Consider the following 15663-nt stretch of genomic DNA (forward strand, 5'->3'; position numbering starts at 1 on the left):
ATTATTGTGGCCAAGATAGATATGAAGCCCACGCCTACTACAGTAGTACAAGTTTATATGCCAACTAGCTCTGCAGATAACGAAGAAATTGATGAAATGTATGGTGAGATAAAAGAAATTATTCAGGTAGTGCAGGGAAACGAAAATTTAATAGTCATGGGTGACTGGAATTCGACAGTAGGAAAAGGGAGAGAAGGAAACATAGTAGGTGAATATGGATTGGGGCTAAGAAATGAAAGAGGAAGCTGCCTGGTAGAATTTTGTGCAGAGCATAACTTAATCATAGCTAACACTTGATTCAAGAATCATGAAAGAAGGTTGTATACATGGAAGAACCCTGGAGATACTAGAAGATATCAGATAGATGGTAAGACAGAGATTTAGGAACCAGGTTTTAAATTGTAAGACGTTTCCAGGGGCACATGTGGACTCTGACCACAATCTATTGATTGTGAACTGTAGATTAAAACTGAAGAAACCGCAAAAAGGTGGGAATTTAAGGAGATGGGACCTGGATAAACTGAAAGAACCAGACGTTGTACAGGGTTTCAGAGAGAGCATAAGGGAACAATTGACAGGAATGGGGGAAAGAAATACAGTAGAAGAAGAATGGGTAACTTTGAGGAGTGAAATAGTGAAGGCAGCAGAGGATTAAATAGGTAAAAAGACAAGTGTTAGTAGAAACCCTTGGGTAACAGAAGAAATATTGAATTTAATTGATGAAAGGAGAAAATATAAAAATGCAGTAAATGAAGCAGGCAAAAAGGAATACAAACGTCTCAAAAATGAGATCGACAGGAAGTGCAAAATGGCTAAGCAGGGATGGCTAGAGGACAAATGTAAGGATGTAGAGGCTGATCTCACTAGGGGTAAGATAGATACTGCCTACAGGAAAATTAAAGAGACCTTTGGAGAAAAGAGAACCACTTGTATGAATGTCAAGAGCTCAGATGGCAACCCAGTTCTAAGCAGAAAGGTGGAAAGAGTATCTGGAGGGTGTATACAAGGGCGATGTACTTGAAGACAATATTATGGAAATGGAAGAGGATGTAGATGAAGATGAAATGGGAGATATGATACTGCGTGAAGAGTTTGACAGAGCACTGAAAGACCTGAGTCGAAACAAGGTGCCGGGAGTAGATAACATTCCATTAGAACTACTGACGGCCTTGGGAGAGCCAGGCCTGACAAAACTCTACCATCTGGTGAGCAAGATGTATGACACATGTGAAATACCCCCAGACTTCAAGAAGAATATAATAATTGCAAACCCAAAGAAAACAGGTGTTTACAGATGTGAAAATTACCGAACTATCAGTTTAATAAGTCACAGCTGTAAAATACTAACGCGATTCTTTACAGACGAATATAAAAACTGATATAAGCCAACCTCGGGGAAGATGAGTTTGGATTCCATAGAAATGTTGGTACACTTGAGGCAATACTGACCCTACGACTTATATTAGAAGAAAGATTAAGGAAAGGCAAACCTACGTTTCTAGCATTTGTAGACTTAGAGAAAGCTTTGGACAATGTTGATTGGAATACTCTCTTTCAAATTCTGAAGGTGGCAGGGGTAAAATACAGGGAGCGAAAGGCTATTTACAATTTGTACAGAAAGCAGATGGCAGTTATAAGAGTCGAGGGACACGAAAGGGAAGCAGTGGTTGGGAAGGGAGTGAGACAGGGTTGTAGCCTATCCCCGATGTTATTCAATCTGTATATTGAGCAAGCAATAAAAGAAAAAAAAAGTAAAGTTCGGAGTAGGTATTAAAATCCAGGGAGAAGAAATAAAAACTTTGAGGTTCGCCAATGACATTTTAATTCTATCAGAGACAACAAAGGACTTGGCAGAGTAGTTGAACGGAATGGACTGTGTCTTGAAAGGAGGGTATAAGATGAACATCAACAAAAGCAAAACAAGGATAATGGAATGTAGTCGAATGAAGTCGGGTGATGCTGTGATTAGGAAATGAGACGCTTAAAGTAGTAAAGGAGTTTTGCTATTTGGGGAGCAAAATAACTGATGATGGTCGAAGTAGAGAGGATATAAAATGTAGACTGGCAATGGCAAGGAAAGCATTTCTGAAGAAGAAAAATTTGTTAACATCGAGTATAGATTTAAGTGTCAGGAAGTCATTTCTGAAAGTATTTGTATGGAGTGTAGCCATGTATGGAAGTGAAACATCGACGATAAATAGTTTAGACAAGAAGAGAATAGAAGCTTTCGAAATGTGGTGCTACAGAAGAATGCTGAAGATTAGATGGGTAGATCACATAACTAATGAGGAGGTATTGAATAGAATTGGGGAGAAGAGGAGCTTGTGGTACAACTTGACTAAAAGAAGGGATCAGTTGGTAGGACATGTTGTGAGACATCGATGGATCACCAATTTAGTATTGGAGGGCAGCGTGGAGGGTAAAAATCGAAGAGGGAGACCAAGAGATGAATACACTAAGCAAATTCAGAAGGATGTAGGTTGCAGTAGGTACTGGGAGATGAAGAAGCTTGCGCAGGATAGAGTAGCATGGAGAGCTGCATCAAACCAGTCTCAGGACTGAAGACCACAACAACAACAACAACAACAACAACAACAATATGAAATAACTGAAATCTTTGGGCAAAGTTAGCCAAAGTCATGCGCAAACGTCTCCATCATCTATCAGCTTGTCCGACAAAGAAAGTTGATGTTGTATTTCATCAAATTTGATTGTATGGCCCTGTATGCCACCAGATGCTCCCCACATTATGTTATGAATTTAGCTTCTAAGCAGATCAATGATTTCAACTGGGTGAACATTATGAATCTGATGCAGCTTATCATGAATCTCTTTGAAGGTCTTGCATTCCCCGATGCGAAGTGTAGGCTTGGTGTCGAGTGGTAGTATGAGCACTTCTTTGTCTTTCCATTGGCACTGTTACACGTAGCAAGTTTAGTTATGTAATTGGGAAACTTTCTTCTGGTTTTATCAATTTGCCGTTAACAATGCCAGAAATTTCATCACACTCTAATTCTAAATATAATTCTCTATGTTCCTCAATTTTGTCTGCTACTCAGTTTTTCAATTTGCTGTCTTTCATCTGCCATCATCTCATCTTTTGCACTTCCATAACGACTAGTTATAGTGTATTGTCCAACTTTCTCTTGGCCACTGTTTGTTGGTGGCCAGTCATGCAGACTTATAGCTAGTTGGTCATATCCTAGGCAGCACTACCTGTGAAAGCATAAAATCAATACTGGCCTTTGTATTCTGAACATTCTGGGTGCAAAGTTGTTGTTAGAAATTGTTGTGTCAGCCTATGAACATTAAGCACCTGGGCATCAGTGTTTGCATATTTCATGACTCCAGTCTATCAGTGGCCCTCTTCCACAATTCCTCTGCTAAATGATGTCTTGATCCTGTGCAACCTCATTAGCAATATCAACTGTTTCCATCAACTGCTATATCAATAATCATTATTTTGCATGTGGTGGTTTTGTGCAGTATAACAATGGTAAAAATTGACATAATTGTTACCTTGATTGCATAATTATTTCTTGATAGAGAAAGGAGTAAAGGTATACACTCAATAAACGAGGGTCTTTCCGAAAGTAATGCCTCCTATTTTTATTCATGGAAGTTACAGGAGATAATTAAATCACAACAGCACAGCTAAATAGAGCAATATTTCAGCTACAGACTGTCATTTTTCCATATAGTCGCCACCAATCGTCATGCACTTTTGCCAACGATGAACCAGAGCCTGTATGCCATGCTTGTAAAAATCGGAACCAGCTGAAGCTAACCACTTCCTTACAGAGTTGACAACAGCATCCAAGTCTTGAAAATGTTTGCCATGTAGTCCATCTTTCAGAGGCCCAAAGAGATGGAAGTCTGAAGACACTAAATTGGGGCTGTACAGTGAACATCATAAGACATTCCAGACAAATTATGCAATGAGTTGTGTGGTTTCAAAATTGGTGTTGGGCCTGGTATTATCATGTTGCAGGTGAAAGTTGATCTTCTTCTCTGACCTTATCCTGGAAATTTGGGCTTAAGCTGTCAGTATTGTGTTGTAGTATGCTGAATTGACAGTTTCTCCAGGCTTCAGGACATCCAAAAGAACCATACCCTGGCTATCCCAGAAGACTGTGAACAGTACTTTGCCTGCAGATGACTGTGTCTTGAATTTCTTCTTTGAGGGAGAATTTGCATGTTGCTATTCCGTGGACTGTCTTTTGAATTCCGGCTCTTAGCGCTGACTCAACATCTCATCTCCAGTGACAATGCTAGTCAGAAGGTTGTCACCTTCAGCTTCTTATTGGTCTAGCAGGTCCTGACAAATCTCCATTCGATGATTTTTTGTTCTTCTATAAGCAGTTGCAGGGCCCATCTCACACAGAGTTTGTGATAATGAAGGTATTCCAACATTGTTTCCAAGGCATTACACCAACAGATGACAACTGTGCAGGTTTGACCGGGCCACGGCTTGTGACGCACATCCTTGTCACCACCTTGAAGATGCCGTACCCACAGCCTCACATTGCTCAACTGCACATATACAATCCTTTGCTCAGTATTTTGAAGAATGAACAAAGGCCGTCACAAACAGGTACTGCCCTCCAAACCTATTTCACAAACAGATCGCCCATGCCATATCCACAAATGCTTGTAATTCACCAAACACTCATTGAGTCAGTTGCAAAGGAGCACTTCTCTCATCACACAGTACCATCTGTGACTGGAACAAATTAACCACATCCTCTGCCAGTGTTTTGACTACCTTTCCTTGTGTGCTCTGAAGGAGCAAAACCCCAAATTCATCTCTATCCTTGTTTCCATGCCACCTCCAGTCAATTACTCTATACTCATAACTATTTTCACCATAAAATCTCCCTCTTTGTCAGTTCTCCCAAGTTGTAACATGCCCCAAGACAACTAGGAATCCTGGAAAAACTTGGGGATTTTTTCATGTAGGAGAAAACCAGAAAAAAACCTAGGAATTTTCTAGAATTCTGGAAATATTTCATTGTTTTAGTTTTCAGTTAAATTTTTGTAATTTTGACTGATAAGAACTGCAGAATAACACACTGCAGCAGTAAAACATAAATAAGAGAAAAACAGCAAAATGAAACTTAAATTCCATATAAAATGTGCCATTTACAACAAAACACAGTGCACACACAAGCATCTGCCGGTAGCAAAATGTTTCAAAGGCATTAGGACAAAAACCATGCAATACTTCATAACAACAAACTGCTTTCGATGAGCATAACACAACTGATATTTTAGTTTTGTTTGATTAGTTGCCAGCAGGCTCACACGCATGTGCAGAGCATGTATGAGCAGCGCCTTCTCCCACCTCTGTCTACATGAAGTGTTGCAGTTAGCTGTATGAGCAGTAAGCAGTCAGATACTAGCCAGATTTTGTGTTGTGGGGCGGGGGGAGGGGGGGGGATCAAAGCTGCCAGATTCACGCACACGTAATGCAGTCTGAGTTGTAATGGAGGAGCAGTCTCCACATTACCTGTGTTTAGCTTTCGTGATTTTGCTGTTTTCTCTTTGTTTACATCTCTGCACCAAATGAAAACAAAATGGATTTCTGTGGCTGGGAGCCATCTAGCGAATCGAGATACATTCACATAATTTCGGAAGACTAAAATATTTTATTAGGTTCAGTTTTCTGATTTTATTTTATTTCCATGTTACTGGCAATCACACATTAATCGTCTTGCAGAACAATAAAGTTATTTTTGTTGGTTTGCTAAAGAAGTGTGGCTTTTATAAATCTTGTCCACAAAGGGAGCCGGTGTGTTTGAAACAAAATGTTTCATTCCACACTACTAGCAAGTTTCAACTGTTCACTGAATTTAAAGTGCACATTTTCATCTTCCGCCACATACGGCATAATGCCATAATAAAGAATCAAACGTGGGATAACACAGTACTGGTACTACAAAAAAAATTTCATCCCAAAAACTACACTGAAAAGCTTAATAACAGATCAGAGCCTACACTTCAGTGTGAATTTGGACAACAAATGTACACTTTATGCCGAATTATGCATTTTAGTGTGGTTTATGAAATTCCAATGCACTTGGAGTATTCTGATCTCCAGTTTCTTTTATGACATAATGTAAGATCTGTTTATGCTATGCATGTACGAATATACATAACTTTTCATTTGAAGATGGCTAAGCCGGCAAATTTGGTCAGTACTATCGAATAAAATGTTTCGTTTCAAATGTATTGATAGCTTTAGCAGATTTTTACAAATCTACCTTCCGTGAAATACAATGTTTTTTGATCACAAGACATCTTTCAACACTTGCGTGGTGCTTCATCTAGGCGTTATGCCTTAAATTTACAGAAAGCAATTCTTTGGTAAATTGTAGACTGGCAGCGCACTGTGTTTTATCATTGTAACTCGCCTCAAGGCTTTATATTTACTCCTGGAGAAGAATATAAACTGCCAGTTGTACAGTTTCAGCCCGCATCTCGTGGTCGTGCGGTAGCGTTCTCGCTTCCCACGCCCGGGTTCCCGGGTTCGATTCCCGGCGGGGTCAGGGATTTTCTCTGCCTTGTGATGGCTGGGTGTTGTGTGCTGTCCTTAGGTTAGTTAGGTTTAAGTAGTTCTAAGTTCTAGGGGACTGATGACCATAGATGTTAAGTCCCATAGTGCTCAGAGCCATTTGAACCATTTTGTACAGTTTCAAGGCTTCACAGATAACCTTGTTAATTTTTCATACTATTTGAAAAAGTCATAAAATTCTTATCATCCTTGGGTCTGGTGTATACAAACAACTAACTGTCCCACCCCCCTCACAAAATTTGTATTCCTTCTTATTAGCTTTTTGCACTGCTGTGTGGATGTAAACACAAATGGAGACACCACATAATAGTATTGCAGAGTAAAAATTAAAAAAAAAAGTATGTTTAAGTCGCCAAATAACAGAATAAGATATGATAAACAATTGTCCTAAGTACAATAACTCCGTATATCCTCTCCAAACAACATGCTGCAGTGCTGCACATGGCCACATTGTGCCCCACTAAGTACTAAATCCCAAACAGAAATGCGACAAAAAGCGTATGTCAGATCAAACATTGAGCGTGGGCTTCCTACGTCATCATTACTGTGCATGTGCCGTAACACCCATTTTTTTGGTGCTCTCTGTTAACTGTTCAAACAAATCTATTTCTAACAGTTTGCGGGAAGTTATTGCGCATGGTGATTTGAGAAGTGTTACTTTCAAAGTAAATTTCCTTTTATGTAAGATGAATTAATTGTGTGTGAGGATGTGCTATGAATTTCTTAAATTAAGGAGTGTTAGAACCCCATTCAGAGCTTGACACTTTGAGGACCAGCAACTTAGAAAATTTTGGGCCCAGAAGACCAACCATTTATGTCATTATTTAAAAATTTACTGTCACATTTGTGTTTGATATATCTTAAAGGGTAACACATGCAAAAAGGACTAATATTATATTTAGAAGCTTAGCTCTGCATGTAGCTATCCTATATGCTTATTAATTTAAACAGTTAACTTTTACAATTTGTGTTTGCACTACTTAACAATTATGTTGCCATTGGCTGCCTACATCTCATATCCCATGCTCTGAATATCTGCTATTGTTGGTTAGCAAAATCACATGACATGAGCTGTGATTGGCTGGCAAAAGCGCATAGCAATGTAGACTTCAGTGCTTCGGAAGCTAATGTGCTGTATTTGGTGGTATTTGTATTTATACTTTTGGAATAAGAAAATATGTAGTATACATGTGCTGCGCTTCAAAGATCTTTTCAAAACACGTTGATTTTCATTATGTTTCATTTCCTAAAATGGCGATAAGTTCTATGCTGGTGTATAAAACCTCTACCATTCAAATGATTGATAAGTTTTACTGCTCTGAGGGAAAATATGCGGCCCCTTAACACAGAAAAAAATATATTTTCAAAATAAATAAATAAAATTTCACCCTGGAAAAAGTCTTTTCACCTGGGGAGAATGGGTATTTTTAACTGGGAAGTCCAGGAACTTTCGTTTCTTGTCCGCGTATATACCCTGTCTAGTCACCCCCCCCCCTCCCCACCCCTTACCTCCCCTTCACCTCCTCCTCATATCCTAACGCGTCACCTGCATCACTGTGTGCCACAGGTAACTTCCACTGCCTGTGCCTGGGTGGGCTTACTGGTACCACATTTGTTATCTGTTCCTTTGCTGTATCTCCCTAGTAGCCACTGGAATCTTTTCACTCCACGCATCCCCTCTAATCCCCAACTACTTGATTCCCTCACTCACTCTATGTGACATAACCCTTCACCTCTGTCACGCTGCATTTCAAAAACAATGTAATCAGCTCAGACAACGTAGCCGTATGCATGCTTTGTGTGTGTGTGTGTGTGTGTGTGTGTGTGTGTGTGTGTGTGTGTGTGTGTTTGGGTTTGGGTTTGGGGGCACGCGCACTGTTGTGTGTGTGCACGCATGCGTGCATGTGTTCTTTGTTTTGTTTGATTTGGTGTGGTTCAGTTTTTGTTAACTTTGAAAAAAGATCATCGTCTAAAAGGTCAACAACTTCTTCATTTATGTTTACATGCCTATCGATCACTCAGTGCCCCATGTATGTGGTGGGTGGTTATCTGAAATCCTTCCATTATTTGTATTCCACTTAGAACTTTCCAGTATTATATCATTATTTCCCGAATTATTGCTATTTTTGTTTCTATTCTCTTGCTTATGGAAATCATTGTCCTTCTTCTTATGTGATAAACATTCCTGTCTGCCAAATTTATAAAAGATCTTATGTTTTGCAGTAACAAAACAACCTCAGCTCTCAGTCATCATAGTGCCTGTGTCATGCAGTTTGGTAGCCGTAATAATAATTGTTTTTGGAATAGCGTACTACATTCAGAGTCAGAACAGGTACGTAAAGTTTTAATTGTGTGAACTATTTGATTTGTACATTCACACTAAATTTAGCTCGAAAATTTGTGTTCTAGAATTAATAAATTTAATTGTGTATGAATAAGCAAGAGGGTAAGAAGGATCTTCTTGGGGATATAACAACAACCACAATATGTAAGAAATGATGTCAATGAAGTTGTTCCAGAAATTTTATCAAGTGAACTAGACATTCACAGTAATTTCCATGTAGACTAGATAGAAAAACTCAAGAGATCTTTTGAAAGGACAAACAAGTGGAATTAGCGCATTGGGGTAATTATAAGTGCAATGCCATATTTTAATGACTGTTTAAGCGTTCCAAAGTGACTTATATCTCCATGAAGTGAGAGGTGGTAATGGAGGACTGGGTGCCATAAATCAGTTCAGAATTCTAGCATTGAAAACTATTTGGTGGGTGTAACCACAGAAGAAAGAAAAAACGAAGTTTTGTGGATCTGCATACCAATAGCAACTCCAGAGATAATTACACTGAATGACATTCTCATCTCTCATGTGTGGAGCTGATTAATATTTCTGCATCATTGTTTGCAGAACATTTAGATCTTTTATTTTATTTGTTCATTTCTCTAGAAGTATTTAAAGGAACACATCTCTGCAGTTTGTATATTTGCAACACTTCCAAAATTGTGGTGCAGAACAGATTACAAATTGAATCCCCAGGTGGAGAGGGTGGGGTAGGGGGGGGGGGGTGTTGTCCTGGGTAAATATTTATTCTAATTTAAGTTGATAAGTCTAGCTTGATACATTTTCTGTTAAAGAAAGTGAGTATATAACTACCACAGTGAGAGGTTTTTTTTTTTTTTTTTTTTTTTTTTGTTTTTTTTTTTTTTTTTTTTTTTTTTTTTTTTTTTTTTTTTTTTTCCCAAGTAAGCAAACGTCCCTGCAAAAAAGAGCATTATGGTAAGAACTATGTGGTTCTGGACTACATTATCAAAGGAAGTGCAGAATTTTATTTGTTAAGTATTTAGCCAGCTCCAGACATCAATAACTGCACATCTTTTTGTGTTTTGAACTGCTATAATCACTTGTACAAGAAAAATAAAAACAGTAATAAAAATAAGTATAAGACTTTAAGGGTAAGTGGCTCTCTCATTTTAGATTTATGGAGAGTTATTTACACAGTTCACAGTGAGGCAACATGAAGGATATGAGGGTGATCGAGTGGTGGAAACGTAAATTTTTGATATGGGTTTCTTCATCAAATTGAAATCAATTGATGATCTTCTTATAATAATATATTGATGGTTACATATAACAATAAGCATTTATTATATGCATGTATACAGGAATGTATATTGAGCAGATAATAGACACACACAAACTCCCAGCTTAAGAGGTTTTTCAGTACCAAAGTTTTCAACAAACTTCATTAGATTGGTACAGTAGTACACACACTTGTTCTGAATATGTGTATGAAAACGATGTGAATGAAATTTGGGCCATTCTATAGTTTCCATAGTCCTGGGAGAGGCACATAAACAATGTTACCCAATATCAGCATTCCATATTGAACAGTATTGCAGAAATAACTTGTGTGATAATTAATCATCAGTAGGTGCAGTGACTTCACTTTGTCAATGAAGCTCAACTATAGCAGTTTTGTTGATGAGTAATTGCTGGTCATTGGTTGATTCCTTTTGTATTGTTACCTGATGAAGTTGCTATTGTAACAGTGCACAAACACAATAACAAAATTCCCAGCAACCAACTTTTAATTCACTTCTACGTGAAGGAAAATACTTAAGACACTGAATGGCGTAATAGTCAGTACAATACACAAAATCAGGGAGTATATTAAGGCACACTCTACCAGTGAAGTATTGAATAGTCACACAAATATTAGAGTGGCCAGTGCACTGGCTTATATATGGCTGTTTTGCACAGAACTGCGCTTGCTGCGCCGTCTTTGCTGATGTGAGGAAGCCTGTTTAGGCTGTATAGTGCTACAAAATTCCTTCCCCCTTTGGGAAAACTGATCACTGTGGAGATGTCCACGTCTTCATTAGAAGTGGGTGCTGCGCCGTCACAGGAAAATACGGTCTGAGATGGCATGGGCAAGGACAGAGAGAGAGAGAGAGAGAGAGAGAGAGAGAGAGAGAGAGAGAGAAAATTCCATTTGGTGATGAAGGTGGTAGTGGAGACAAAGGAGGCAGCAGGGCGTGCAGAGATGGAGGCAGACCAGTACTAATTACTGCACCCAGCAGAGGCACCATCCAGAATGAAGACGTTGCAGGAGACAATGGGGTATGGACCACCCTGTGGGGACGGCAGGGTCTACAGCGTGTGGTTAGTCAAAGTGGGTGGAGCTGGTCATAGTGTCGTGACACCAAACCATCGGAGGAGAGCATGACATGAAGGCAGCGGCCTTGGCAGTGATTGACAAATGCTAGCATCCACTTAGGGCACCAGCTAAACTCGTGGTCCCAGACAGCAGATCGCAGATAGAACTCATGCGAGGAGGATGCCAGTGAGTGAGTGGCTGGGCATTGGCCAGAGCAGGTGAAACAGTGTACACAGTTGGCGGCCGCAAAGCAGCTCCACTGGGCTATGGTCACCAGCTGGAGTAAATCTGTATGAGCTTGAAAACCTATCAAGTGCTACCTTGGGAGAAGATTGCGTGATGTATTTTTTCATAGGTTTGAAAGTACGGACTATCTCCTCTGCCTCACCATTGGACTGAGGATGACATGCAGGGGGCTGAATGCTATTTTTTGTATAAAAATTTTCAAAACCTTGAGACCCAAATTGTGACCCGTAGTCCACCACAAACATACACAGTAATCCTCCCAAGGAACAAATCTTTGCAAGGACTGTGACCGTAGCTGCTGTGGATGCGAGCAGGCAGTGAACAACATAAGGCAGTTCCAAGGATGCATCAACTACAAAAATCCAAAAGGGATTTAAGAAGGGACCCACAGATTCAGCGTAAATACCCTCGTGGGGGCCATGGGAAAAGAGAGGCTCATGGTGCATCTAGACGGGTGGTGCACTGTGTGAAGGCCGATGCAATACACTGGATCTCATTGTCAATACATGGCCAAAACATGTGGCAGTGGGCCAACAATTTTGTATGAGGAACACCCCAATGGCCAAGTGGAGGAGGAGGCACGTGACGAGCCGCCACAATGCAGATGGGATCACAACCCTGGGCGCCGACTCTTGAATAGCCAACAATAACACACCAAGACCTGAGAGGTGGGGGCAGAGAGCATAATAATTGTGCAAGGGATTTGATGCTTGGCCATGTGTTTTATGTGGTCAGCTGTGGTGGAAAAATTGAACAATCTGACGTAAGATAGGATCAGCGGCAACAGCCGCCGAAATGTGAGAACTGGTAATGGAAAAACTATCTATGATATTTTGGGCTTCTACATCTAAACAACTCGTCCTGATCAAATGCTGGATCGGGACCAGTTGGCAACCAAGAAAGAGCATCTTCATAAGTGTGGTGTGCCATGGGGTGGAAGTGGATCTCACAATTATAGCGCAACAAAAACAAAGCCCAGCATAGCAGGCAATGGGATGCTTTTGTCTGGAAGAGATACCAAAGGACTGAAAAGAGAAACCAGAGGTTTGTGATTAGTAATCAAATGAAATTTAAAACCATATGACATTTTTTAGGGTGTACATAATAACAAGAGCTTCTTTTTCAATCTGTGAGTAGCACTGTTGCTCCTGATCGGGATTTTGGAAGTATAAGCAATAGGGGGTTTGGGTGCGTCTGCATAGTTGTGCGCACGAACATCCCCAGGGCCATACTGGGAGGCATCTGTGACCAAAACAAGATGTTGGCCTGGTTGGAAGTAACCAAGCAAGGTTCAAAGTGTAATTTTGACTTCAACAGGGTAAAAGCAATCTCGCAGGTGGGTGACCAGTGAAAAGGCTGGTGTTCAGGGGAAGGATCCAGATGGCACTGGTTGTGAAGCAGTTGTTGAAGTGAAGCACATTGTGTCGGGCAGCATGCTCAATGATGTTGTGGTCCAGCTGTTTCTTGGCCACAGTCATGTGGACAGGCAGCTCGTCATGGCACAGTGGTTGGTGGATCACGTGGCTGCTTTCACAAGTTGCTCTCCCTGTGATGGGATAGGAAATGCCTGTGACAGAACTGGGGTAGGTGGTAGTGGGAGGGTATAAGGATCTATTGCAGGGATGTGAGCCATGGGGTAAGGGATTGGGAGCAGGGGCGTGATAGGTACAGATAAGGATACTGCATAGGTTGGCTGACCAGCAGAATACCACTGTAGGATGGATATTCCACATTTCAGGACATGACAAAATGTAATCAAAACACTGTCAGAGAATGTGATTCAGCTGCTCCAAATCTGGGTAGTACTCTAGTGACCTCCAGACCTTCTCCAGGAACAGATCTCCTGTGCCTTGCCTCCCCAGTCAGCTATGATCCCCCACATATCCCCAGTCTGGTCACATATGGACATTCTGCTCGTGACTAAGTACCACCCATGCCTCTAGCAACTGAATCATATTCCCTGGATCAGGTTTAGACTCTCTCTCATCATGCCCTGAAATAAGATATGTCCTCCTCGCCTTGCCCCACAGTGGTATTTCACCACCCACCCAACATGTGAAACATCCTTGTTTGTACCTGTTACACTTGTACTCCCCTTTCCCCATGGCGCATATCCCCGCACTAGATCCGGATGCAAGGCACAATCCATATATCCTCCCTCTACCACCTACTCCAGTCCTGTCACAGGCATCTCCTATCTCGTGAAAACAGAACCACTTGTGAAAACTGCCATTGCCACTGCACCAGTGTAGTCCTTTCCCCTTCTGTATTTCCATCGTCTCCCATTTGCTTTCCCCAGTTCGTACCCCACTATGCTTCCCCCTACCTGCCACACACCTCCTCTGCACCCTCATTATCCAACCCAGCAAAAACCGTTGTTCGACTCAGATTCAGTTGGGCATTGGCACCCAAAGAAACAGAGTAGTCGTGTATGTTTTTAGTTTTGTCTGTATCTGATGAAGGTCTTAGTCTGATACCTGAATAATATCTAGCAGGCTTTTTCATTGAGTCTGTTGGCCACTCAGTGCCATCTGTATGCAGTGAGTAGCAGTCTATCTTTACTCATCGCTGTAATGCTATTGAAGTGTATTTCTTATATAGATGAGGTGTCAACAGTAAAATGAACTGGGGACTCACTCGCTCATTTAGTTGACGAGGAACCAGGAGTGGTACGCATTTTATGAGTTTATGCTTGTCTGAGTTCTGACATAAGGTGCTTCAGAGTCTCTGGTTTATCCACCTTTTGATTACTTATCAACCAACCACACATACCTGTTGCAGTACTCCTATTTTGGTTTTTCTCTGTTGGGCAATGTATCTGTTTTGTTGTTGGTTGTAATGGCTGATCTAGTGCGTAATGTACATTTGTATATTTGTGTATTTTAATTTTCACTTCCTTAACTAAACTCAGTTTGATGTGTTTGGTAACAGCACTGAAGACCCCTACGTTGAACACTTTATTATCCAAGTGCATATTGCAATTCTGTCTTTTGTATTCAATGATTATATAATGCAGGTCCTTCTGAACATCTCTCCATTTGTGTTTGGTACATACTCTTACACTGAGTCTGCAGTTCATAATGGACTCTTCAGTACTCAAGAATGCAGAACAAATAAAATTCAGCTTTTCTTTCCTTAAATACTTTTATTTTTAACTTTTTATCAGGTTGAGTTAAGGGTCTGATTGTGGAAGAAGTGAAATAAAATTGGTATAATTCTATCTACTTTCAGATATACAATAGAAGTAGCTGATTTTGATTTTGGACAAGCAAGTGATATGGAATACAGGACATTCACTGAACGGCTGCAGCAAGGAATCAGTAATGCATTCACTCGATCAACTGAATATTCTACACCCTCACAGCAAACTATGGGATCTTCAAGCAATAAATATTCCAATATGAATTAACTTTTACCTCATGAAAGATGATGATGAAGACTGATAATTAAGTAAGGTATGAAACCTGTGAAAATTTTTAGACTGACAGTGGTGGTTGTAAATTTAAGTACACTGGATTATTACTACACACACAAGTGATTGTGTGCTGAAGGAATAATCTTCCTCTGTGTGAATACTGAAAACCAAAGTGTTTACTGTGTGTCATGTGAGTCATTGGATTTATGTAGGAAAATATGGCAGGGCTTATGTGGCTTATGTTTCCTTGACTGTGTTGTAATAATATTTTTAATGAACTACTGTTAAGATTTGTAACGAAAAGTTCTATTAGTGACCTAATTTAGAAAAAGAACTCAGAATATGTGGCGTTGATTAGGCTGTGCTGTGTATATAATGTGTTATACAGTATTACCACCAAAATAAAAACATGTTATGTAGTTGTTGGTTTACTTACTATCCCTGAACCTCCTTGATTGGTAGGAAATGTATTAATGTGTGCAGTAAATGTTTTTGAAATTCCTATTTTTATGATATAATATTTCTCACTGTTATTTTCTAACTAAATATCTGTAATAAGTTCCATTTACCAAGTAGGCATGTAGTAAAGGATGGTTACCAGTTGAGCATCCAGACAAAACTCAGCTTACTAGTAATTTTCCTTTTCTTTAAGCGTGCCTGTTATTCAGTACCACCTCTGCTTCATGATTATCCTCATATAGATGTTTATATTTCACCTCGAATTCTCCATTGTCATATTTATAAACATTAACTAAATAAGACACTTAATAATC

At 40.0% G+C, this 15663-nt stretch overlaps 1 protein-coding gene across 2 annotated transcripts in view; it reads left to right on the forward strand.

Moving 5' to 3' along the window:
* LOC126458467 (uncharacterized) overlaps positions 1-15309 on the forward strand; it is a 97208-nt gene extending 81899 nt beyond the window's left edge. For both annotated transcript variants that reach the window (XM_050095542.1, XM_050095541.1), the window contains 2 exons: positions 8798-8906; positions 14707-15309. In XM_050095542.1, the coding sequence (XP_049951499.1) occupies positions 8798-8906; positions 14707-14884 (287 nt within the window). In that variant the 3' untranslated portion in view covers positions 14885-15309. The remainder of the gene's footprint in view (positions 1-8797; positions 8907-14706) is intronic.
* The last annotated feature ends 354 nt before the right edge of the window (positions 15310-15663 follow it).

The sequence above is a fragment of the Schistocerca serialis genome, chromosome 2, assembly GCF_023864345.2.
Source record: "Schistocerca serialis cubense isolate TAMUIC-IGC-003099 chromosome 2, iqSchSeri2.2, whole genome shotgun sequence".
Taxonomy (NCBI): domain Eukaryota; kingdom Metazoa; phylum Arthropoda; class Insecta; order Orthoptera; family Acrididae; genus Schistocerca; species Schistocerca serialis.